General features: G+C 37.1%; 1 protein-coding gene across 9 annotated transcripts in view; it reads right to left on the bottom strand.

Annotated features, from left to right (window-relative positions):
* Positions 1-22,230, bottom strand: part of EFR3A (EFR3 homolog A) — a 97,662-nt gene extending 75,432 nt beyond the window's left edge. The window contains exons 1-5 of one of the 9 annotated variants that reach the window (XM_030011426.2): positions 22,028-22,230; positions 19,506-19,579; positions 16,861-16,914; positions 14,478-14,543; positions 11,074-11,163 (exon numbers count right to left, since the gene is read on the bottom strand). In XM_030011426.2, coding sequence (XP_029867286.1) covers positions 11,074-11,086 — 13 coding nt within the window. In that variant the 5' untranslated portion in view covers positions 11,087-11,163; positions 14,478-14,543; positions 16,861-16,914; positions 19,506-19,579; positions 22,028-22,230. Of the gene's footprint in view, positions 1-1,709; positions 1,866-11,073; positions 11,164-14,477; positions 14,544-16,860; positions 16,915-19,505; positions 19,580-22,027 lie in introns of those variants that run through there. The other 8 variants (XM_030011424.2, XM_030011423.2, XM_030011428.2 and 5 more) reach the window with 8 other exon arrangements.
* Positions 22,231-26,225: the final 3,995 nt, after the last annotated feature.

The raw sequence follows: 26,225 nt of genomic DNA on the forward strand, positions 1-26,225 counted from the left end.
AATCTACCTAATATTGTTAAACGTTTCTTTAGTTAGGTATGCAGCTCTGCACCTGGCTCAACACTCTTTGTACTTGTGTTTTCCTACTTGATTTTCTACCTTATGGACCACTAACATCGGGCCAGAGTAAACAGTATGTTTGATTACTCCTAAGTATAACAAAATATTCTTTCAACAACTGTAGTAAAATATTTTGCTGTAGCTATCTACGACATAGTAAGAACAGAAAATACCGTAAAATATTGCGTGCAAGACAGAGGCAATTAAAAATTCTGCTAGGTTAGTTTCTCCCTCTTTAAGTGACAGGAGAGAAAATCCTTGCAAAGAAGCACAGTTTAAGTCTTCAAATGATGTTTTAGAACTGTGGTAATTACATAAATTGCACATAAAACCTGGATACAGTCACTCCTTTGAGAAGGACGAATATCAGATAACAGCACCAACCCATTCTGACAGCCTTACCAGATGGTTTCAGTTAATGGAAACTCAATAGTGTTCAAATACTGCTCTTTAAATTTACAGCATACAGTGAATTTTGACATAAAAAAAGGTCTAACAAGAAGTATATTACATAAGATTTGAAAACTTTCTCTTCTCCACATCTTGGATTTTCAGTAGTATATTTACATTGCTATATATTTAATTATAGCATAGTTTACATGAAAAAAACCCCACCTATCATCAAAATATAAAACTAAAATTAATATGAATGGTAATGACATTAAAAGAATTTTCTAAATTAAATAGAACATTCAAGTATTAGAAAGCTTATCTATGAAAGCTTTCAGCCTCCAAAGATATTTTGAGTAAAGAAATTTAAGCTGAACACCATCAGAAAAAAAATTAAGTGATAGGCTCTCCAAAGAACACAGGAAAAAAGAAAACCAAAAGCAAAACCCAAAACAACAGTCATGAGACACACTTTGTGAGAAAATTATTTATCATTGCTCAGTGTTTTGATATAACCAGGAAAGATTAATAAAAACCTAGAAATAGGTTTAAAAAAAGAAGCATGACTATAAAAAAAAACCACAAAAATCAAGTCTTAACAATGTTCATTAAAAATACATTGAACTTAAAAAAATAAAGTAAAATCTAGGAACATTTCACTACGTAGACCAGAAAAGACGAGTGTTTTCAAAGATGGAGAGAAGCTGAGCAATTGAAAACAGATTCTCTACTTCTGGGATAGAAATTTAACCCAGATAAACGTTGATCCAAATAAACAGATTCATTTCACACAAATAAGCTGTTTTGTAGGTCTACAGAACACAGTCACTAAGCCAAGTAAAAAGAACCTGTTCCATTATATGCAGGTTTATCGCCGAAAAAATCCTATGACAATTCCCTTTCAGTGTCAAGCAAAATTTGCGTTTTAATAGTCTCCCCCTTGAAGACATCTTTACGTCATTTTATACAACTAAATATGAAGGTTAAAGTGGTATCTGCAGAGAAGTTCACACTGTTACATGATGGTCAATGTAAAAGGTTTAAGCAATACTTATTATTTACTTCTGCAATAGTGGGATTTTCCAAGTTTAAACATGCATGTTCTCTTCTGCTAAAGGAATCCTGTAATCTGCATTTTACATGTTAAGACTGTACATATTTCCCAGCTGTACAGGTACTTCTTTTTACACACAATTATTCTACAGAATAGCAGTAAGAAGAAACAGTCTATCTTATCAGAAAATTATAATTTCACCTACCCAAACACACACATGGTCTTGGTTCAAAAGCAGAATTATAATCATAGGCTTTTTCTTGCTCAACAGTTGGAACTTGAACATACTGCCTCATCCTGGATGTGATTTCACTCCCCGCGTACTCTCTCCTTTTCTAGAAATTTGCTCTCTCACACTAGCATAGAAGCAGTTACTTCACGCGAGGGCTCTGCAATACTGTAAGCTTATCTGATTAGCCCTGTGACATCTACATAAAGCCACCAAACACGTGAAAAACTTCAGTATCAAATTCTGTTAACAAGGCCAGGCACAAGAAAAGAGAAAAGAATAAAAGTAAAGATAGATCATCAATGTGTGATTCACAGCTCATCGAATTAAACCAGACAGAGCCAGTTTCATTACTTCAACTTCCCCGGAACACACAGTTCATTATTTCTGTGACTAGAAGGAAAAAAATCAGTATAGTTTCAGAAGAAAACTGTTTTCAATCAGCAGCCACATATCACTGTGCAGTGATAAATATTTTAGCAAAACATATTTCCTTGATCTTGCTGAAAAATGGTCAGAAAAAAATTATTTAAGGCAGACTGCTGACCAAAAAGGCTTTTTAAACAGAAGGGTTTATCTTCAAGATTAGAGAAGCACTTTAAAAATTAATAGGTTAATGAAATTAACATTATCTCTAATAATACCTCAGAATTTAAGAAGCAAGGATTACAGAATTTAGATCCTTAACATGCTTACTCACAAACATTATGATACATCAAGTAGAAAATCAATTTTGAGTTAAGCAATTCTGAAGATACTTTCTGGCTTCCCATTACTTCTCATCATTTTATCGTTTTACTTCCTACATTACATACACTTGGGTAACACAAAACCAGGATTTTTATATAGGTATTTTTATAAACCCTGAAAGTTATAAGGTATTGTTTTTAATAAAATCACAACTAATAATTTCCACCAAATAACAATTCCATACCAATTCTAGATTTAAGAGACTAGTGCTAATAAACTAGTGTTTACTGCAAATAAATTCAGAGAAAACACTGAGCTGCACAGAAACTGTCACCACATAGTTTACTAAAGAAACCCTACGGTGTGAATTAGAAAAATACACATCACAAGAAAGTTTTACTTCAAATGAGTTTGTCTGAATATTCACTGCTACATCTTACTCTTACAGAAAGACAAAACCTTCAAGCGGGCTTTAAACATAAATCACCAAGTTCTGCCCATCAAGTTTAAAACTGACAGATTATTTTCCTCTTTATCAAAACCCCACAAAAGAGAAAACAAATGGATTATATTATTTATCTAATGCTAGAATTTCTTGCAAAATTTCACAATGCTAATATTGTTGTCATCTGCTTGCAGAACATTAACAACCTGAACCAAGTTTTCCTGTTCACTCACTGAATATTTATGTCCCAAGCTTGGACGTGGTCATCCATATCTTTATTGTCTATCTTCCAAGATTGAAAAAAAAACCCCAAACAACCCCACAGTATCTTTTTCTATAAAAAAATAGTATAATTAACATAAAAGTTTGAATCTAGAGATAAATGCATGTTTTGCTAATATCAAGAAACTGAGCAATATTGAAATTACATTTGGTTGCTCAATGTACTTAAATATAACTACGTAAAAATTGAGTACTTCACTTTTATACATTAAACTTTAATTTTATTTATTTTTCTATATCTGAGATGAGAAATATAAACAAAAAGAAATTTGTTTCAAATATCCAGAGGAAAGCACATAAAATAACACTTCAACCACTACACTAACTATACCTGGTTAGTTTTCAACTGTTAATATCAGTTGATGCATTTAATTCAGAACTAAAATTATTTTCAAGGGCATTCCCTTTCCACTATTAAAAACAGATCAAATATTTTAGAACAAGGAAATTATTCTGGCCATATAAGGGAGTTAATTAAAAATATTCTTCAACCTGCTATAAAAAGAACAACTGCTGTAAGGACACACTCATCAGCCATTGCAATGTCCCTGTAACGCACTCCCAGAGAGCGGAGGACTCATCATTTAGACAGCATGAAGTCCCATCCCCCAGATAAGCCTCTTCTCTACCTCCCACCCTAGTGCTATTTGACTTCTAAACAGCTGGTTTCTAGCCTCTCTCCACCAAAACACAGCAAAGAAAATGTCTAACATGCAGATTAAATTTCTGTCTTGAGAACACAATATTCATCTTTATGTCAACTTCTGACCGCTATGACAGCAAAATTTCAGTAACAGCCAATGTGGAAAATTCCATCCACTACGTAGGTTTGGCAATTTTACATTTATTCTTAAAAATATGTTGGTGCTCAGATAATTTGAAACAAATGAAAAAAAAAGCCAAACCCAAACTACTTTCTCCCAAGAATTTATTCTTACAGTAAGTAGAGCTGTAAAGCTAATTATAAAGCTAATTCTGATGCGATATGACTTCAAGGTATGTTCTTCTATACTTGAATCAACATGGAGAGATGGACAGCATGCTGCAATGAAAAGCATGCAAAAGTAATTTGAATATAAGCTTTTTCTGAAAACGAGAAATGACTGCATGTCAAGCTACAAGAAAGAAGTAGGAAAAAAAAACAAAACCCAACCTAGTCAAATAAGGCTTACCACTAAGCTTCTTCAATGAAGTATTCTTTTCAGGACCATTAGCAATTAAAACAAATCCCCAGGGAAGGTATTATCTTTGGGCCGGTGCCTTTTAAAGACTTCTAAACCATTAAAAGGAAGTTTTCCATTACATCAAGTTCTCCGGTTGCATTCTCTTTCACAAGTTCCACAGCCCGCAGTGTTTCCATACTGTCTCTTCTTTCTCCCACCTTTGTTGTTTTCACACAGTAACTTTGTTTTACTTGCTCATTTCTGTTCTCTTCAACACCGCCTCCTCCTTTCGCACTCTGAGATAGTATGAGCACTCTCTATTTTTAATACAGCATTAAGAATATCTAAAATTAATCCAGTTCCAGTGAAAGAAGCTCTATGGTTTATTATGAATTTTGCTTCTTAGTTCTTGTCCTTACTTCTCTTCCTATTAAGCTGGCCATAACAAGGTCATTTACTTCTAATCACTAAAGCAATACAGAAAGAAAATTTTGTCACTCTGACTTTGGAAGACACCTGGAAAGACACATCTACATAAATCTCCTTGACCTCTCTCCATCACAGCTGGCACTGATAACCTGTTCACAGTAAAAAGTAAAGTCCAACTTTCATTCCTGCTTTCAATATTGGGTTTGCAGTCAGGAAAGGAGTTCTAGGTGATAAACCTAGAGAAGGAAAAAAGGGCTTTTGTGTCATGATGGTCCTATTTCTAAATAAATACTGATTTCATAGCAAGGTGTTTCATAAATCAGTGAAAAATGGGGACATAAGCAAACTACTGGACTAAAGGAGAAGGGGAGGGAAAAGAAGATTCATATCGCTTTGTGTAATCTCTGAAGCACATGAACTGGCATTATTCCTCCATCCAGGCAAGTAGTAGAGCATGGAGCAGATTCATAATAAACAACGACAAAATATCCACTGTACTTGAAGGCCTAATCCAGTAACACACAGAGCCAGAAGGATATCCTTTACCTACTATTTAATGCAGAATAAAAAAGTAAGGAAGGATTGACATTATCACAGCAGCCTACTTCTACTCTCACTACTTAACACGAAGACTTTGATCTGTCTCTCCCTGTCCAAATGCCCGGCTCCTCACAAAATCAATGGGTACAGGAGAATGGCACAGTGATGATCCTGGCATAGAAGTAAACTCCCAGTACCAGACAATCTTGTTCAAAGCCTGATTAAACCTTGGCCCTAACCTATTCTCTAACCCAGATGAGCAATTTTCAGAATACTGCATCCTTGAACACTACACAGCTGCAGTAGATAGCTCCAGGTGACAGATAAGCATTCTGTAACCATTGTAGGCACTCAAAGGCCAACAGACTTACTTTACACTCCTCCACTGGGGGCTGCAACACCTGCACCTCCTCTACCACCTTGTTCCAACATTGTTGCAGGTAAGGAGCATCATCTAACACCGAAGACCATTCTACAAGAGATGCTGCAGCACCTCAGGATTGAGATGGACGTTGTGCTTGAAGAAGAGGAAAGACACTATGGAAGGCATGGTTGAAAGCTAACAGGACAAGCAGCAACACTTAGCCTATCTCCAGAGGTTGATAAAAAGCAGTTCTTGAGAGGTGCCAGGGGCAAAACTATTAGAAAACAGGCACTGTCTCCCTCTGGAGCCTTCAAACCATACTTCTGGTCAGCAGGTTGGCCAACTACAGGTAAAAATATATATTTACTTGGTTAAATGCCTCAGTAAGCTTTGGTGACTGCTACTTAAGCCCAGGCTATCAGAATCTCTCCCAGATGCTCAAGCTGGTTATACCTTTTCTTCCCAGTCCCAGCTTCAGAGAGCAAGGCAGACACCTGACAGGGACTTTCTCGTGTCACTCCCCCCGCACCCAGTTCTAGTTTTAGAAGTTCTAAACTAGATTTTCCACACTCCCTTTCCCATTGCATTTCCTCATAGATCACCGGACACAGCCCTCATTCCCAGCAAGGAATAAAGTTATTTTGTTGTTTGAACACTTGCTGCTCCCTTCTCTTTTGCTACAGCAATTCATGTGAATTAAGTCATTGCCTTTAAAACAACACCCCTTGTATATGTGTGTATTTTGAGGATGAGAGGGGAGGGGAAGAAAAGGGCATCAACAGGAAGCCAGGACAAGAGCATGGGTCTGGACACAACTCTAGGCAAAGCATTAGGACATGGTATGTTGATAGTCTATTCAGTAAGGGCTAAAGCAAAGCCAACCATCTAGCAGAGATATTGTAAATTATACAAGCTCCCATTGTAGATGCAGTAAAGTTACAGTTAATGGTACATTTAAAATCTCAGACTTAGGGCAGTAGCACATATGGATTACTTAACATCTCAGAACAAAAATGATCACCAAAACACCATGAACAGTTCTGCCTTTCAGCAAATGTCTTGATTCTAAGGTCAGAATAACGAAAGAAACTGGAATGACTCCTGACACGGGAAAGGTGCCAAAATGTCTAGAGATACCTTGCTGGCAAACTAAAGTCTGTATTACATAGTAGCCTCTTCTGGTTTTGAAGCTATGAGTTCCCTACACCAAGCAACTGATGGAACAGTGCCAAACACTCCCTACTTTTGGAAGGTCAAGAAGATTTTGTCAATACTACATATTCGCACTATTTGAAGACACCTTGAAGGATGGCACTGACAAACTTTGATCACCACCTGCCCTACAGAAGACAAGCTCACTTCAAACCAATGAGTAACTAACTGGTCAGCAAGGGCCCAGGGTTGCAAGTCTTCTCAGGGTGATAAACACCTGAAACTTTGTGCATGGAAAAATATGAATGTAGAGAAGTATGCACAAGCTTCCTGACTACTGCTACTTTTCCCATTTTCTTAAGACAATGCAGCTTGTTTTCTTGCTCCAATCCACAGATAAGGAACACAGCTGCAGTGGTAAGGACTCCCAGAATCTTATGCTACTGCCCATCTTTTTCCTCAGAGGAAAGGATGCTCAAAACAGTTCCGTGTCACTTCTTTATCACAGGTATCCTATGACTGCAGTATCTAGGCTGGAAGGATTAAATTCTCCACTCCTGCCCAATGGTGCCTTGCAGCACATGTTGCCCAAATGCACAATGCTGAAACAGATCAGGGAGTAGGAACCACATTGTCATTTGAATTGCATGAAGAAAAATAAGGCATGAGAAGCTTTCTGTGAGTGAAACCAGCATGTGTGTTACGATTAAAAGTCCTGACAATGAGGAAGCAAAGGTTCACAGGCCTTTCTGGAAGCCTCAAAACTAATGCAGTGGGAAGGTTTAGCTCAGGGAACTAGATTTTAACTAGTTCAGAGTAAACCACTGAACTGCATATAGGACATGTAAGCGTGTGTTGTTCTACACATCCTTTTTTCTATTACAACACCCCAAATGCCAACATAAGCATGGCCAGAGCTTCAAAAACAAGTTTTACCCTCATTTGAGCACACTCAGCCATAGACTTCAGTACATATACACAAATTTTGAAAAACATTTCCTAACTGAAAAGAAAACTTTCTGTATACAAGCAGTTCAATACTACATTACATAAATTTGACTTCCAACACACACATTGTACACAGAAAGCAACGTAAGAAAGAGAATGGAGGAAAACTTTTCTGTGAATCTAGAACCATACTGTGGTATCTACATTGAGAAAACTGAGTGCAGCAATTCTCAGGCACATACACAGGGCTCAAAACTTGACAAAACATCTGTTCCTGTCAGTAACAAAGCATTTAAATTGTACTGACATTGAAAAATAAAATGCTAAACAAAAATGTTGTAATGTTACTTTGAAAAACAGAGTCACTGTAGACACAGAAGATTAAAAACCCAAATTCTTGTTCAAATCTCACCAGTCTTCAGTTAAGTACCCTGTTTGTGTCTATACCTACCCATTTGATTTTTCCAGTAAGTATTTACAAAATGGGATATTGCAATTTGGACATGTGAACAGACATATAGAAGAACATTAAAATAATTCAGAATCAAAAATTAAAAAAAAAAATCTCTTTACATATTATCAAGAACAGGTCCTCAGAGCTGCCCATACACTCTATTTTATACACTTTCTTTTCTCTGAAGACAGCTTTACCTAGTTCATCCTGCCCTCATAGAAGAGCAGCTTTGTGCTACGACAAATGAACAAGCAGATGTTTATGCAACAACTTTTCAATATTAAGTTTTAAATGCAGACATGAAAGACAGAAGTTACACTAAAAAAAACTCCTTCTAGGTTAATCTGAATTATGAAATATCCTTGTGGTTGTTATCTTTCCCATTAGTTCTAAAAGCACTCCAGCTTGAATTGAGGTTTCCCAGAATAAGTGAAAAGCAGCTGTTACGAGGTTCTGAATTGTCTTCTCTCCATAACAATGAGATTTAAGGGTAGAACATATGCCTACCTAGAACCATGTATTCCAGCTAATTAAAAAGCAGTTTCCCCTCTCCTGTAATTTCTAATCAGCCACAGAGTACACAAGGAACATAACATGCAGCCGATTGCTCTGCTGCGCACCTTCAGTACCTAAAGGCTATGTCCCTTTACTACTGCCTTTGTTTCCCACCAAACAAAACTGGTCAGTCTAGGAGACAGACAGTTTTCTATTTATACACAAAGAAGTAGTTATATATACACATAGTTAATCAGCAAGTCTTAGGTATCTCAGCTTTCTGCAGAAACCAGACAGGACATCTGTGGGCACACAGGCTCATTGGTTTTTACAGCAATCCAAGCATTCTTCCCTACAACCAGCACTTCTTACCATGCTGCAATTGCAACATCAGACTCAATTTGCAAAAATAATATTCTGTCAGTTCTGAAGAACTTTAAGCTCATGTCTAAACTAATGTCAATAACAGAGCACAAACACATTTAAAAAAAAAAAAAAAAAAGACACACAGAAAAAGTCTGGGATCCAGCTTGCACTGCATTTGTTACAAGACGAGAACTCTGCCAGGTCAATCATATCAGACACAGATCAATTATTATTTAATAACTATTCATATTTTATTACCTGTGAAGTTCAAAAGTAGGGTACCAGCATCTTAAAGTCCTTTTCTAATCATTAAACAGTTATGTTCTAGTTTAATGAAAATGCGAATATCTGTTTTAATTGCATAAATTATTCTGTACTTGTTAGAACTACAGAAGTGCACCAACAAAATATCTGTGAAGATTTATCTTCACATATTTCCTTAATATTAACAGCTTTACAAAAGGAAGGAGTACTGATTTAATATAATGATATAGCTAAGTGCTAGGTTGAAACTCCTTACTCATTCTCTTACTAAGGAATGAATAAGCATTCTCAAGCCACAATTAAAGACTCAGGGTGCCCATTTCAAGCCAAAGTACAGACCTTAATCAGCAAAATACTGTAACATGTCCAAGTCCAATTTAGAATCACAATTTTGCTCTTCTTGAAAAATGATAGGACTGAGACTTTTAACAGATAAAGTTGGACATGAAAAGGAAAGCTGACTTATACAGGAACCAACTATTTTTTAAAATCTTGGGGTCTAGAATTCTACTCAGACTTTACATGGTATAAATCTTTTTTAGAAAGCCACTGAATTTAAAAAGAACTAAAAATACATTTATTTTGAAATCAAATATTTACCTTTTCTCACATAATTGTTGGGGATTTTGCACATCTTTACAAAAGATTAATTCTTATTGCCATGTTTCTAGTTTAGAAAAGCAGTATTTGAAAGAAGCCAAAGCTCTCAAACTCAAAATACCAGTACTTCAGTAGCGTTAATTTCATGGGTTCAGTTATTTGCACATGTAAATTATCAAAAGCTAGACAGTTCTTTAAATACAATGAAATCTTTTTGGCTCTGAATTAAATGCAAGTCAGACTTCTGCAATATTCACTCTACACAAATACATTTACTGATTTAAACTTCTGTTCAAGGAAACAGCAAGTACTCCATAAATAGATTTAACTAATTTGGGGTTTGTATTTTGCACTTAGGCAAATTAAGAAGTCCTAGTTTACAAATAACTTGCTAGTCTTAAGATTCTTAAATATTCCTGTGCAAGACAAGAATTCTAAAATTGTTTTAACTTTTCATATGTGAACAATTATGATATGTCCCTTATGTTAGAAAATTTCATGCTGACATCTACGTGGGTACCAAAAGACTTGTATTCTTTGAGCAAGCTGGTTAGCAGTAAGTTACAGGTCATTCCCTTGAACACAACAGCTACAAACAGAATTTGCTAGTATACTTCATAGACACGAACTCCAGAATATGGAATCAAGCAGAACTTTGGCTGTTCAGCTAAGCACCTTCAAAACAGCAAAATCTGGAACTGTCACCTTTGAACATGATCATTAGCTGAAATCTACAAGTTAATAGATGATGAAGAGTCTCATTCATCTATGTACCCCAACTTTCTACTCATTCCTGTCTAATTCCCGCACGAATTAATCTTGAATGATGTAACTTTCTAGAAATGAAATAGCACTCTTTGAAAGCCAAGAGTCATGTATACAGCTAACTTCCATCTTCATCAATTCACAAAGTGCCTGATTCTCTAGAGAGCCACTGGGGATCCTAGTGGTTGATGATGGGAAAGAAAGTCCATATACCATGTAAAAGGAAAGCCAAAAAAAGCAGTTTACCCTGGTCTTTCCACAGAGACATGCATTTAATCACAGAGTAGAAATCTTACCCCCCTCCCAAAAATCAATTTTTATTTGTTGTCATGCATAAAAAAAAATAGGGCACTTGCATGCATAATCAGCATGAGCCTTCTTACCCTTTCGTCCCATGATTGAGAAATCAATAGCAAACAATGCTGCACATGAAGGTTAATCGACTGATAGGAAAACGAGTTGCAAAGTGATTTCTGTAAATAACAACGACAGCCATATTTTAATAAAACCTGAAAAAACTATTAAGCTACATTTTGACATTTGGTGAACTGTCCATGTGTAGTTTAAAAGCACATAAAGGCTTTGCTAGGGGCAGAATTAAGTTCATCTCTAAAGCATTTGATTTCCTATGTTATATGCCCAGATTGTCCACACATAAACGTGTGCAATAAAGTCTTCAGGTTTTGACAAGGAATGGATGAAACAAAATTCTTGATTTCTTGGCTATACCGAAGTGTGTTCCAAAACAAATGGAAAGAATGAAAGGAGAAACGATGTTAATGATGCTAATAGACATTGTTTGCAATGTGTTAATATGAGTGACTTTCACTTTCTATGGAATTGCTCCTAAACATTAACCTTCCCAACTGGAGTTAGGATAATGCATACGAAGAGAGAATTAACAGCTAACAAAAAAGAACAAAATGAAGACTTATTCAAAATTAACAAGTCTTAAAGAAATCCCTGCAGATTGGTTAAAGAATATGGAAGCAACCAACCTGTTGGCACACAAAGTTGCTTAGGGTATCATGAATGAAATAAACAGATGTACAAAGAGCTACAGTTTTCCAGCTACAAGTTCCTGGGTTTTTTTCTTAGCTTAATCAAAGGATACGTTTAGAGAAGTTACTACTTTTTCTATTCAGTGTAGAACAGACAATCACCTAAAAATCAGCTGAAAAAAATCTGTATCAAATTGTTTATAAATTGAAAGCATTTATTGTATATTATTATGTAAAGAATTCATTATATATTTTGTGACCATAGTATTATAGTAGTTACAGATAATCTGAAACACAGTTGAAAGATGGGCTTGATACAGGGCTGCTTGTGTTTCTCATCCACTAAGGTACTAGAATCAAGCAGACAACAATGATTTGAGATACTCCCCCATGTAACTATTCTGTAATAGCCGAAATATGAAAATTTTATAGAATTATAATGTATTATTTTAACAGTATTCTAAGTAGTCAACAATACTGTCAGAAAACTAATAGAGTTTCTACTGCATATAAAATAAATTAAAGCAATTATGAAAAATGCTTCATTAAGTGGAAGGTCCCATTTAGGGTTTTAAAGTATCAAGGGTACATGAGAAACATACTCCAGATGAGGAAAAAAGTACGTTAGATAGAGTAGAGAAAGTTATTAATTAGAACTATGGCTTAATTTTCACTAAAAACACTAAAATCCATGAGCCATGAAATATTTATATAGACAGATTTAGGAATACATCTCCAGCCACCATGGGTATTTTAGAAATGTATTTCATAGGGAAAGAAATCTTCCCTTCTCATTAACAATCTTGTTATTACTTACTTATATACAGAATAAAAACTAGAATAGCAAAAGATAAATCAATTTCCCAAAACTGTTTTGAGGGAAGAAACCCAATGAGGAGACTATCTGCCTCTTAAAATGAGTTAAGAACATTAAATACAAGTTAAGAATTCACTCATTTAAAATTCCATTTCAAGTGCTGGTTTCCTTCCTACACTTGGCAAGGAAGCACTATTCAAAAAGAAAATTATAATTTTTAAAGTTTGTTGGGTTTGGGTTTTTTTTTTGGGGGGGGGGGTGGTTTCTTTGTCAGTTTAACAGGAAGCAACTTAACTGAAAGCAGTAACATCCAAGAACAAATAAAAAAGACTATTCAATTGTTCTATTCACTTTCATCTCACACAAACTAGGGAAACCACCAGTACACACTAACTGAAGACTAGTAGTCTCTGCAAAGACAACTGGCAAAAAGCCACATGGTGTTTGGAAAGTTGAGGAAACAAAATGTTAGGTAGTTTAATGAGAAGCAATCAATGCATTGAGCATACTTGGAGAAGCATTCTGAAGTTACCGAAACAGTCACTTCACTGTAACCAAGAACAGGACAAATCATGGAAGACCTTCCACATAACTGGTGCATGTATCTCTTAAATCAGAGTGGTCTCTTTCTAACTGGCAAGTATTTGACAGAATACCATAGGAGATCTTCATATTACTAAATTTCACAGCAGTAATTCAAGGGAAGAATGTGGGAAAATTACATTTGTCAAAATCCTTATTTTTATTTATTTGGTCTCTTAATTTACATGTTATAGTCAGTCATACAAGGAACTGCCAATCAGCAGCTAAAATCAGATTAACGTAACAATCATTATTAACAAAACCTTGCAAAGCAAAGATATAATTAAGCATGGTAATGGCATAAGTAACAACAAGAGAAAAGAATAAGGAAAGAAAAAAGAATCACACACATAGCTACCACAGGTAATACATTCTTATAGTCAGCATGTGTTCTCACCTGTATCACATATCATTTTTCTAATCCAAGCAATTTCATTTTAGTATAAAATCTGCCTTTAAGTAAAATATTTAATTGAAGTCAGGGAATACAGCCTGTAAGTACGTTAGCTGTTTCTTAAAAAAATCATTATCTACCAAACTGTGTTTCAAGCATCTGATTAAGTGTGAATATCTGGAACACAATGTCCAAAAAGAAAAGAGTCTTCAACAAATGTTTTGATATATGATTTAGCTATGCTTTTTTCCTTAAATTATCTGCACAAATTATTGAATAGGGAAATTGAGACCAAACTTGTGACAAATGAAAAACATTCTGCCTGTACTGCAAAGGCTATCTGGTTACAAGTTCTTTGGTTTTGTTTTTCAATAAAGGGATGAATTAATCTTTTAATCCATGGTTTCTTTGTGATAAGGCATAGCTAAATCGGTTAATAAAATAGCTGTGGCTCAAATCAATCTACTCATGTTGTAATGGCAGTGAGAAAACACATTTGCTTTCTCAACATTTCAGAACTTGCATTTCAACCTCAGATAAAGACACCATGTTTGTAAGCAAATCTTGCATCAATGCTCATGTTATTTGCACAAGAGGAGCTACATATAAAGTTATAGCTACAACGAACATAGGGAAAAGCAATGCTTTGGCAAGGTTGCTACAAGTGCTGCTACAATTATACAGCATTACACTTCCACTACAGACTAGATGTCAATACAGATGCCATGCCATGGCTAGGCAAAACCAAGCACTTTTACATCTTAAGATTAAGAGAGGAGACTGAAAATTTTCTGTTTATGGGCTATTACTGTATTGAGACTAAAACCTTAACATTATTTCATTAAGGACTCAATGCAGCACTATACCCCCATATTCTTAAATGGGATCACTGAACAGCAACATCAATAGAAAATTTGATGATCCAACATGTAACGAACAACTACTGCAGAGACCAGCACCCATGACTGAGATGAGGTTAAATGAGAACATTACCTTTGGTTAACTGCCGATGTTCATCTTTCTCCCTCTCAATACCACATCCCGGTTCTGACTACATGCCTATTTTTTGGATAGTTAATATAGAGGGAGATAAAAAGTATATTGTCCTGTGAACATTTCATGTACAATAACTTAAAGACTGATTTCTAAAATGTCTCTAGAAACAGCTAACGTCCCCAGAAAGACTAATTAAGTCTCCTTGTCTAGTCTTTCCATAATACCAGTATCTTGGCCTCTCCTGACCTTCCAAACCACCACTTTTAGACCTAGATATTCCGTAACTACTGTACTGAAAAAAAGGGGTAAAAATATTACCAGGAACTGATACAGAGACTCAAGAAAGCAAGCAGGACAACACTGTAAAAGGGAGTTGGTCAGTATGACCCAAAAAAGCCATCAAATTTTCCTTTATGGTAGATATTATTATTCTACTTCTACTTTATAAAGAACTCGTTCTAGCATGACAGAAAACTTTTTTGGAAAATATTTACTCTAACAGCCTTTTCCACATTTTATTCCAAAAGATGCTCAACATACTTCTTGATGTGTGGGATGAGAGAACTGCGTGTAAAAAAAACCAAAACAAACCAACCAACCAAACAAAAAAACCCAGCCTTTACAAACAACTGAGTTTTTCCGAGGACAAATACTTTAAGATTTCAAGGTAACACTGAATAGTAGAAACCTGTTTCGTCAATATGCTCTGAAAAGAATCCTGAGGAATCTCTAGAGAAGCTTAAATTAGCAGGCAGAAGCTTTCCCTTTCACGCGCAACAGAGTTGAAGTCTTGAAGGCTATCTCTGTGCACGTTGATAAAAAGCACAACTAGCCACAATGTGATGCTTGCTTGCATTAAAATCTAATCATACTTCTTCATCACCACAATTTTTGGCAGAAAAATATTAAGACAGTACTGTTATTTTCTAAGAATTGCAATACACACACATATGTTAGGTTACCTTCTTTTCACCCATACACTTAAACTCATTAATATACACAGAAGAGAAATAAATGGCTGCATAGTTCTGAATGTCTCACTACAGATAAATATTGCAATCAGTTGTTTTGGTCTCCTTTAAGTTCCATCCGACTCTGTAGTAACGCAGACTCTACATGCATTAGGGTAAACAGTGTTAATAATGACTCTGAATATAAGCATACTTGGTTTAGAAAAAAAAAAGAAATCTTACTTTTCCAGTTTAATTGTTTAAAAAACCCACACGCTCCACCACAGCAAAAGTGAGCATCGTGATACAGGCCTTAATAGTACAAAACACTGCAATTGAAACAGAGCAGCAGTTCATTGTATTACAAAAGTTGAACCATAGTGCAGTTGGAACAATTTATGCCAGCTGCTTCTGATGTAAATATAATATATATGTATTTGCCACCATTTTGTTACAAAAACTCATGTCTATATAGGGGAATAATTTCAACTATTTACCACAAAAGCAGAAAACACCTAAATACTTACAGTAAGGTATTTCACACGACAGTGGTTCAAACAACACAAAAACGTCTTACAGTAATTCTGTGTTAAGTACCCGGTAGTCACAGCTTATTACAAATCTTAAGTCACCACAAAAAAAAAAAAAAAAAAAAAAAAAAAAAAAAGCTCAAACATTTCCTCATGAAATTAAATATTTGTGAAATTCGTTACAAACCTATAATTAAAGTGCACCCAATATGATTGGTACTGTAACTTTATGAAGACTTCTTTATCCTCTGGATAAAGCAGACTGCTTTATCCGAAGACTGATGTTAGTAATTTTACTAGACACCATGCATGATCTTTCTAAATAGAAAAATAAAAAAAAATTTAGTTGGAATTAATATTATTATAACACATTTCATAACTTGAGCCTTTATGTTATAGAAGTTTGCTACTCTGCAAGGTAAATAATAATTTAATTCTTGGAAACATCTGCCTCAAAAATCTCATTTAACTTTGAATGTGAAAAATTTTAATTCTTATCACTTTATATCCTAAATAGTAATTCCATCTTCTATAAACGGTATTTGTAATTTTCCAAAGCTAAGATTATAGCTATATCAGAGTATCATTTTATTTTCCAAATACAACTATTTCAGAACATACTTTAAATCACAAAATTCATCAACGTTAAACTGTGAACTTCTTACTGAAATGAAAAATGCAGAGCCCATACTAGGTTCCTTTGAAAAATATACAGAGATTTACAAAGGCAGAGGCTGGATAATACTGAGATCTTAAGTATCTTAAAAATGACAGCAAGTATCATAATCTGGGGTTTTTTTCCATTTTAATTTTGGTAGAATTTTTAACCTCCAAAGAAAATACTGTAATAGTAAACACCCCTAAATACCATCTTAACATACTTAAGGTAACAATACTTACTGCCAGGCATTGTTAATCAGGAATCTCTCTTCTATATTGCAAAAATACAGTAAGCTATAAAGAAAACAAAAAATTAAGTCAAGACAATAGTTTTAGGCAATTTACGTCCAAATATACATAGAAACTTATGCAGAATGAGCCAAAGTCACATTCATCAGCTCCAATATCAGAGGCTGTTACCACAGAAACCCAGATATCATTTTATCTGACCAGACTATATGTAGGTTTTTCCAGTTCTTGAAATTTAGTCATTCTGTTCTTGCATTTGATGCCTGAGTAAACATTCTTCTCTGTATTTATTGGTATGACCTTTCGAACTGCCACTGTTTACAATGCTAAATGGCATATAGCCCTACACGATACTTCCACTTCAAACGTAAATCACAGCCCTTCTCTGTGAAAATGCCTGTGAAAGGTTTCTGTCCTATAAAAAGACAAATGATGTTGAAAAATCTGTGAGTGGCACTTTCTAGGACATTTTTCTCTCAATATCAAAAAACATAGATTTTAGATCAGAGAGCAAACTACTACAAACAATAGCTGCTCAAAGGATTTTTGATGCAATTAGGTATTTTCATACAATTAACTCAACTGAAGTTACAACAACCTATTTTGGGGATAAAAATAGCCTAATCTACCATCTAATTAATTAGTATTAAAATGCAAATCATTTGAAGATTTTTCTATACTAAACCAGCACATTGGGATTTTATTAACTGCCGAATGCAAACTCCCTGCAAATGTACCTTTTCACTAATACAAAAAAAATCTCAGTTAAAGAGATTGAGTGTTCCTGTTTTCAATGATAAAATAAAAAAATTTAAAAAATCAGCTAATAGTTGTTTATATATGTACACCAAAACCCTATAATTCCAGACAGTGATAATGTGAGAATAAATATTTTATTTGGTCACAAAATACATTCATAGTTGCTAAAAATAAACTTTATTCTCATTGTATATGTGTTTCAGACAAAGGTTCCAATTTGCTAATAGGCAACCGTGATTAAAAACAGTGCTTCAAAGTAATTTATTTAAAATACCCTATCCTATCAGAAAGCTCTATGTCCCTCTCCAAGGACAGGGTTAGAAGCAGCATAATTTTAAAAAAGAAACCATGTGCTGTGGATTGCGATGTTCAAGAGACACATGGAAAACTGAAATATCTAATTCAGAGTGTAGTTAAGAATTTAGCTGAGAGATTACAGAAGACAGATTTACTGACATATTAGAACATAAAAAGAGCCTTATGAGAGGTTCAAGGGAGTCAAGTGTCAGAGACTCAGAGCGTTTTACTGACCAACACTAGCAATCAGGAATTCAATAAATTTTATTAGAACATTATCACTGTTGCTGCTAGCAAAATCAACTAACTTTACAAGATATTAATGCAGAAATTACTAGAAAAGTTGTATAAGCAACTAAGACAGGCGTTCAAATTGAAGATTCTTGGGTTTGTTTTTAAATAGTTCACTGGATTTCTAATCATTTTATGACCTGTAACAGGACCAAAAATTCAATATGAAGGTGGCCTGGCTTCTATATGCAGAACAGACTACACAATTTCCACTTCATAAAGGTTCAATCACTGGCTCATTAGGCCTAGGGTAAAGTTTAGTCCACAGATGCTGTTACAGTAAAACAGAACTAAACTAAAATAAGAAGCTTCCCACCATGAGTCTGCTCTGCTGTTTGTCACTGAATTAAATTTTACATATCAAGAGGGGGAAAAAAAAAAAATCCAGAATTTGATGAAGTAGAACTTGGGTACGGTTAAAAAAAGAGACATGGCAAACCACGAGATATAATTTAGTTTTCGTAAATAGTCTAATAGTTACTATTTAACTTATTCCTTGTCATTCTGAGATATTTGGCAGATCACCAGAAGCAAGTTAAGAATATTATGTATCTATACAATGTCTCCTGCACCAAAGCAACTGACTCCTGGATATTGAAGAAGTAAGTAAGAGTCATGCCTCCTTTTCTGTGGAGGACTGAAAGTTATTTTGTTTTCCTAAGGATATAATAGTAATTCTAAACACAGGTATAATCAAAGGACAATGCTAGTGTATGCACCTGAAAAGGCAGATCAGCACTTGTATGACACATAAGGGTCATTTTTCTTAACAAAAAATTTCAGTTTAGTTTTAAAAAGATTCTACACAATTTGGTTAGGATAAGGAAGTCCAAGATCAATTTATTGTTCTATCAGATTCAAGCAGCACTAACAGGAATAAAAATATACTTTGTTCTAGTTATTGGTTCTGATCATCTTCCTCCGGTTATATGCTTACATGTGACTTTTTTGTCATTACTTTAAATAACCTGGAATCTGAAATTAATGGATAGTTTATAAGCAGAAACTATTTCTTATTATCACGAGATTCTATAAATGGGACTGAAAGCCAAACAGAAGAGTAGACATCTTTTTCCTGTCTGCTCTAAAACAACAGATTTCTGTAAAAGATCTAAAATGGAAAAATGTATATATCCTTGTGCTACAGGTAAAGAAACAGAAAGTCAGCATACCTGAGGTCTTGTATTTTCTTTTAATAACTCCATCATTATGTTATTCTATTATGCAACACTATAAATTATTAACTTGATTTTGAGTATGGAAAATGAAATTGCCAGCTGGGCACCTACCCATTCCTCCAAACTAAGCCAAAGAAGAGTACAGGTTTAAGACAATCCAGGCAACCCAGCCGGGCAGGCAAGAGCTGAAAAATTAAAAACACACTGCACATTAAGTTTTTACATCGCTTGGTTCCCCACTCATATATCCTATTTGAAAAATTAATCAATGCCTTTCGTTTTGAAGGTAGGCAAATGGCTAATGCAATGCAAGATTAATAAGTCACAGGCTCACTCCTAAATATAGGCAGTTAGTCTCCAACTACAATTTCCAGAATCAAAAAAATGCAATATAAGATGGATTTACATAACAGTGCAATTCTGTGAAAGTACCTGATTTTATTTTGAATTAGCCTTCTCAGGTAGAGAAGCAATGCCATGCATAAGCCTGGCTATATTAATTTGGCTACCCTGTTCTCTCACCCAAGAGTTCACATAAACAGGCACATCTAAAAGGACATTTGTCCTGCCTCACCTTAGAGAATTCAGTCTTGAGCAGATGGTTTTAGGACAAGAAAAAATCTGCACATTAAATAAGTGTTCCTTAGCAACCCTTCCTACAATCTCAAAGGCTAGTTTAACCCAATATCCATTTCATTGGCAAAATTGAAAGTAACTTTCCTATGCCTAGATATATATGTGGCCAGTGGTGGGTTAAAAATCCAGATAGATACTTTTTGCTCTGTTCCAACTAAAGAAAACTTTATGCAGTAAAAAGAAAGAAAAAAAAAATCTTCAATTTTTTTTTTGAAAATCACACAGTAATTTTACAAGAATTACTTCACTGCAATTAGGTTGGGCAGTTAAAAGCCACTAATATCAACCAAAGCTGTTTCTAACCTGTACATCTGACAATTTAGATTTCATGATTAGAAGTGTAATCCCCTTTCATTATACTTTAAGTTCAGCTGCCAAGTCTGATTAGTTTTCTAATGTCTCCTTCCACTTGCATGTAATATAAAATCTGTTTATTCTTTTCTCCTGAACAAGTCTGGATCAGAAGTAGAGAAAAGTTAATGTTCATCATTAACTGCAAGCATTTTCATAACATGATGCCAAACTTAAATATTTAATTTTAAAAGTTGTTTAATTACAAATTATATTCTAATTCCCATTTTTGTGATTTTTTTTTTCCTGAATCAGAAATAAATCCCATTCTAGCAGCATTTTTTTAGACAAATATTAAAAGGCTTAAATAAAACTTATGCCTAAGCCTTTACACATATCAAGGCATTACAACCAAGATTTCAACCCCAAGCCACCAATTTCTCAGGGAAATTTCAGCACATGTTCAAGAGCATCCATATGCTGAGTCTTCCAGCAAGATGCCCTGAATACTAAAGTTACCCAAGAAAACATTTCAAATTATTTTGAATGTGTTACAAAGGCTTCAGGAAGTGGAAGATTACCTATACCTTCCCAAAGCCTTGGCTGTTACTTCGATTTTAGCTTACCTACTCGATTTGCACAGCAAACATCTGATGTAGCTTTACAAAGTTTAACACTTGGGCTAATAAACTTGATTTTGATATAGGAATTAAAACTCTGGTTCTAAGTTACAGGCTTTTCCACAAGTTGTCCAACAGTGCACAGAGATCTCAATCGACGCCAGGATCTTTTTTCTTCCTAGTATCTCAGCTCAAAGTACCACGGGATACCTCCCTAGATGTATACAGCTTAACGAAAAATAAGTTGTACTATAATTAGTTCTCAGTAACAGGATTTGTGAACCTCCACCTCAATTATCTAAAGTATGGCTCCTGCTGCACAGTTAACTTTAAAGTAAAAGATGAAGCTATTCAAGAAAGCTCGCAGTGTAGTCCTTTTGTAAATTTGCATTGTGTTCGGTTAACGCTTAGCAATACCTCGCTGTGTTATGGTCCGTTTGAGGAAAACCAGCTTAGGGAAATCCCAAAGCCGCAGTCCTCCACTGCTTCGCTGCTTTCAGACTGATGCCACGGGGACGTCTGACCACATCAGACACGACTGACAACGAGGTTTTGATTTATGACTGCCTCATGGAAGGCCTCTACCTCCGGAGGAGCGTCCCGCAGGCACCCCTCAACGGTGGCAGGGCCTCGAGCCCCCTCCTGGGAAAGGCAAGGCGGGGGGTCCCGCTCGCTACCACACGCCTCTCGGGACAGCTTCTGCGGTGAGCAGCCCGCCCGGACGGACGGACGGACGGCGGGGAGCCCGCCCGCGGGGAGCAGCGCTCAGCAGCGCCCACAGAGGCACCTCCAGCCGGCTGCCCCGCTGACAGCGTGCGGGGCGCCGGGTTGCGAGCCGAGGCGATGGCCTCCGGCTTCTTCTCCCGCCTGTCTCCGCCAGCCGCCCCCGCCGCCCTGAGGGGTCCCGCCGCAGCGGGTCGGCCCGAGCCTCCCGCTGCCCCCCCCCCTCAGCGCCCGCCCATCTGGCGCGTCCTCCTCGCCCCCAAAGGCGGAGAGCGGGGAAGGGAGCGGAAGAACGGGGAAAAGGAGACGGCTGCGAAGGTGAAGACAAGCAAAGGGACGGCTTCCTGCCTGCCCCAGACTCACCTCAGCCACCTCGCCGACTCGCTTTAGCGGCCGCCATCTTCCCCCCCCCCCCCCCCCCTTAAGTTGCCCGCGGCGCGACGCACGCCGGGAGCTGTAGTTCTGCGAGGAGCCGCGCCGCGTCCTTTCTCCGCCCATCCCTCCCCACACGCGAGCGACGACGAGGGGCCACGGCGGCAGAAGGAGCTCCCCTGACACGGCGCGGCGGCCCGGGGGCAAGGGGCCGCCTGGGCAGGGCGGAGCGCCGCCGGGGAGGGCGAAGGGCGCCGCGGGAGGACACAACTCCCAGCGTCCTTTGCGGCGCAGACTCCCACCCCCGGCGGCAGGGGGGCGGGGCGGCTCGTCCCGCCCCGCCCCCTGGGCCCCGCCCCCGCCTGGAGGGCGCCTTCCCGCTCTCGCTGGGTCACGTGCTCGGCGCCCCTCCGCCTCGGGGCGGCCGTGAGGGGGCGGCGGGCCGCCGCGATGGCGGCGGTCTCTCGGCGACGCCGGTCTCCCGGCGACGCCGGTGCGGGAGGCCCGTGCACCTGCTCTGATTGCCCGGATGAGCTGAAGCCTTGAGAGGGAGGCTCTGTCGGAGGGAGGTTCGGCTGTGCTGCCCCTAAAACCTTCACGTTCGGGCGGTGGCGGCCCTGACGGGTGATGTGTGTGAGGAAAGGCGATGCTCTCTGTGAAGGAGAGTAGCGCGCCCGAGGGGGAAAGGGCGTTTCTTTCTTTAAACGTTGCGAAGTCAAAGTGGGGCCCCAAAACAGTGTTGGCAGAAGATCCTTGGCCTGGCTGTGTGTTTCTGCTTTTAGTCAGAACCGGACAGCAGGAGGGAGCCGCTGTTGTGCTCGGCTCCAGTTACCCAGGGACTGAAGGAAGGGGCCAGGCCAGACGAGCTGTGCTTGATGGCTCAACTGAGACTAGTGTGCAAATGCTTCTACACAGACGGTGACGAATAACCCAAATGGAAATCATGTGAAACAGCTACTGATCCAAGGCAGCATAATCTCTTAATCCGTTCCCCTTGAAATAATACTACCAGCTTCAAAATCTGATGTATTTGATGCCTGATATTCTAGACAGGCAAGGGGAAATCTGAAAAGTTTGTTTTATGTTGTACATAGTTGCTTCATGAAGGAAGAAGTGCCAGTCCAGCTGTGAAGGTGCAAGATGCCAGGACAAAGAGACATAATCAACTATGTGAAACGTTGGCGGAGGAGGCCAGAAAGAAAGATTGGATGGTATTTCAAGAGCCATTGCTAAAAGACAAACAAAATGAATTATATAAACCAGATTTGGTATTTATTAAGGGAGATCAAGCCTTAGTCGTAGATATTACAATATGGATAGGGGAGTAAACCAACATCTTTGGCAGATGCGGCGTCAGAGAAAGTAAAAAAAATATCAGCATCTTAAGGATCAAATTAAAAAACTGATGAACGCCACTGTTATTAAATCTAAGGGATTTCCTTTGGGAGCACATGGAAAATGGTATCAAGGCAATTACAAAGTACTAACTGACTTAGGACTTTAGTTCCTGACAAAAAAATGTGCGTCATTTATCGAGTCAGGCATTATTTACTTCAATAGATATTGTGCCTATACTTGCAAGTCAAACGTGAACTATTGTAAGATTGTAATGTATAATTGTATGGTGATTGTAATTGTTTTGATTAATGAACTTTTCAATAAAATAGTCTTTTCTATTTTTCTTATCTATCTTACATCATCTAGGGTAAAACTAACTGCTTCACAATGATTTAGGGTTAGAGCTAGTCCCCTGGGGTAATTAATTGGAAGGATTTTTTTGAGTATGGATGATAGTACCTAGGGACGATACAGGACTCAGGAGTCATGATGTGTCATTTATTTCTCTAAATTGGACATTAATTACTGGTCTTGACTGAGGTGGATGGGCCACCTTTACTTAGCTCGGAAAAGAAACGTATAATTTATATGTTTGTTAAATAGACACATGAGGCCAAGGTATTCTTCACGTTTAGTTATCAGCTAAAACCTTATTAAGAGTTTACATATTTTGCTGACCACAGGCCTGCTTATGTAACGTCTGGTGAAAAACTAGCATTTCATCTTCTTCACTGTTTGAATCTATTTTCCTTGCTTTCACAATAGGATAAGCAGGATCAGTGTTTCTGACTCGTGTTACTTTGAAAATAATCCCTAAAAATGTGAAAGTGGGGAAGTGAGATGTCTCCATGTCTCGCAGTTTTCAGCAGTATCCAAAACATATGTTAATTTGGGAAAATTGGCAAGACTATCACATGTGGGTGCAACTGAGGGAGTTAAAAAAGTAAATTAAAGTCCTTATTTGTTTATATAATTTCTGAAATACAGCTTATGTTTTTGAACTTTTGGGGCCAAACATAATAAAAGCGGTAACAAAAAGTGAACAGCCTGCCTTCCATAGATACGCATATTGAGTCACTGCCTATAAAGCATGACCTGTTGGGATTAGAGTGCAATTTATTAATGTTTCAGCCAACAATGATCAGCACTGAGAAATTCTGTATAACTACATTTGTCCTTTGTCCTTTAAGTATAGCTGATAATAATCCTGCTAGTTCTTCTCTGAAATGTAGAAGAAAGTTTTAAGTTTTTCATCAGCCAAAAATACAAATGAATTTTCATGGTCTCAGCTCATCATGTCAGATGCAGCTTCAAGTTCAAAGATCATTCTTCTGACAATCAGCTAAAGATGGTCTGCTCTCTTTATTGAAGTGTTTCATTCAAGCTATTTGTCTCCTTTTTCTATTAGCTGAGCATAAGGGAGCGCAGGCTCCAGCGTACTTGTCATGCCATATGGTTTTAGGAAAATGCTGGCAAATAGTGCAGTCACTAGTTCGTACTAGTTGTCTGAATGAGACGAGCAGCAAGCCAGGTTGGTGTTCATTCAGCCACTACTCACAGATTTAAATGTAACACTGTGAATAACACGTCCTGATTACTCTATTTTTCTTTTGGTTTAAGAAGCACTAGAACAGTTTAAGACCAAAGTTTCAGTTGTCCAACATTACAGCTCCTGTGTCTGATGAATCCCTGTCATTCTCTGAGGGTTTTTAAAATGTTTTCCTCCATTTTTATTGTGCTACAAATGTATGTGAATATGAAATAGACTTAACAAAGCTCAAATCATAGAATAAATACAGTTCGGGGATTGAGGTTTGTTTGAAGAGAGCTGTTAGGTTTTAAAGCAGGCCTCTTTTATGACATTATTACATAAACCATGTGGTATCTAATATTCAATAAAAATCAGTAAAGCCCTTAGCATAATTGTAGTGCTGTTGTTTAAAACAACTGTTTCCTAATTCAATTTCAAAACAGAGCAAACAGATGTAGTCTATGAATTATGTATGTGTTGATTTCGTTGAGCTTCCTTATGTGTTATGTAATGGGTGGCAAATTTAGTTGTAGAATACAAGAATTTTTCATTTTAGTGAGGACATCAGAAGAGTATCCAGCTGCCTTTCTGTTGAACACCAATTTTTCATTTACTGTAAATGAAGGATGGACCTGATCCTTTGACCACATCTAGGGTGACAATCAAACTACCCAGTAAAATTAAGAAGAAGTTTAATTACACACATACGGAATTGCTGCATGGCTAATTTGCAGTCAAACTGTCTGGTTTTACTTCCCCTCATCCCAAGCCCATCTAAGTAGACTGGCCAGTTTTGCTTGAACATCTCCTAAATCTTCTGGAGCAATAGTTCACACCTGTGTTGATCCACACATGCACAAAATCTGTGTCCCATGTGACCTTCCTTTACATTTTTTTTAAGTGATAATCATAACATAGGCACAGCTTTTAGACCTTTCACTCTAGAAAAAGGCGTGAGACAGAAACGTGCTGTTCTGTGGCCAATAATGAAATGTGAATTGCATTAGTAATTTAGCAGTAGCAGTTCTATGTTTTCTAATTGGATTACTAATTCACATAAAAGTGCAATCAAAGGTTCACTCTCTGCAGCAAACAGCAAAAAGTACCTTAGCTTGAAATGCTAGTGGAGGTTCAAAAGGGTAACAGGAATGATTAGTTAGCCTTAGATGGTCTAAGAGTATAGTATGAGGTCTTTTCAAGGAGTTTTAAAGAAAAAGAAAAAAAAAAGTAAAAAATCCCAAAGGAATTAGTGTGCCCCAACAACAGTATAATGCAGGAATGGCAGAAAGTTAATGTTACTTTTATACCTATGTAGGAAAG

Source organism: Aquila chrysaetos, chromosome 4, assembly GCF_900496995.4.
Source record: "Aquila chrysaetos chrysaetos chromosome 4, bAquChr1.4, whole genome shotgun sequence".
Classification (NCBI taxonomy): Eukaryota; Metazoa; Chordata; class Aves; order Accipitriformes; family Accipitridae; genus Aquila; species Aquila chrysaetos.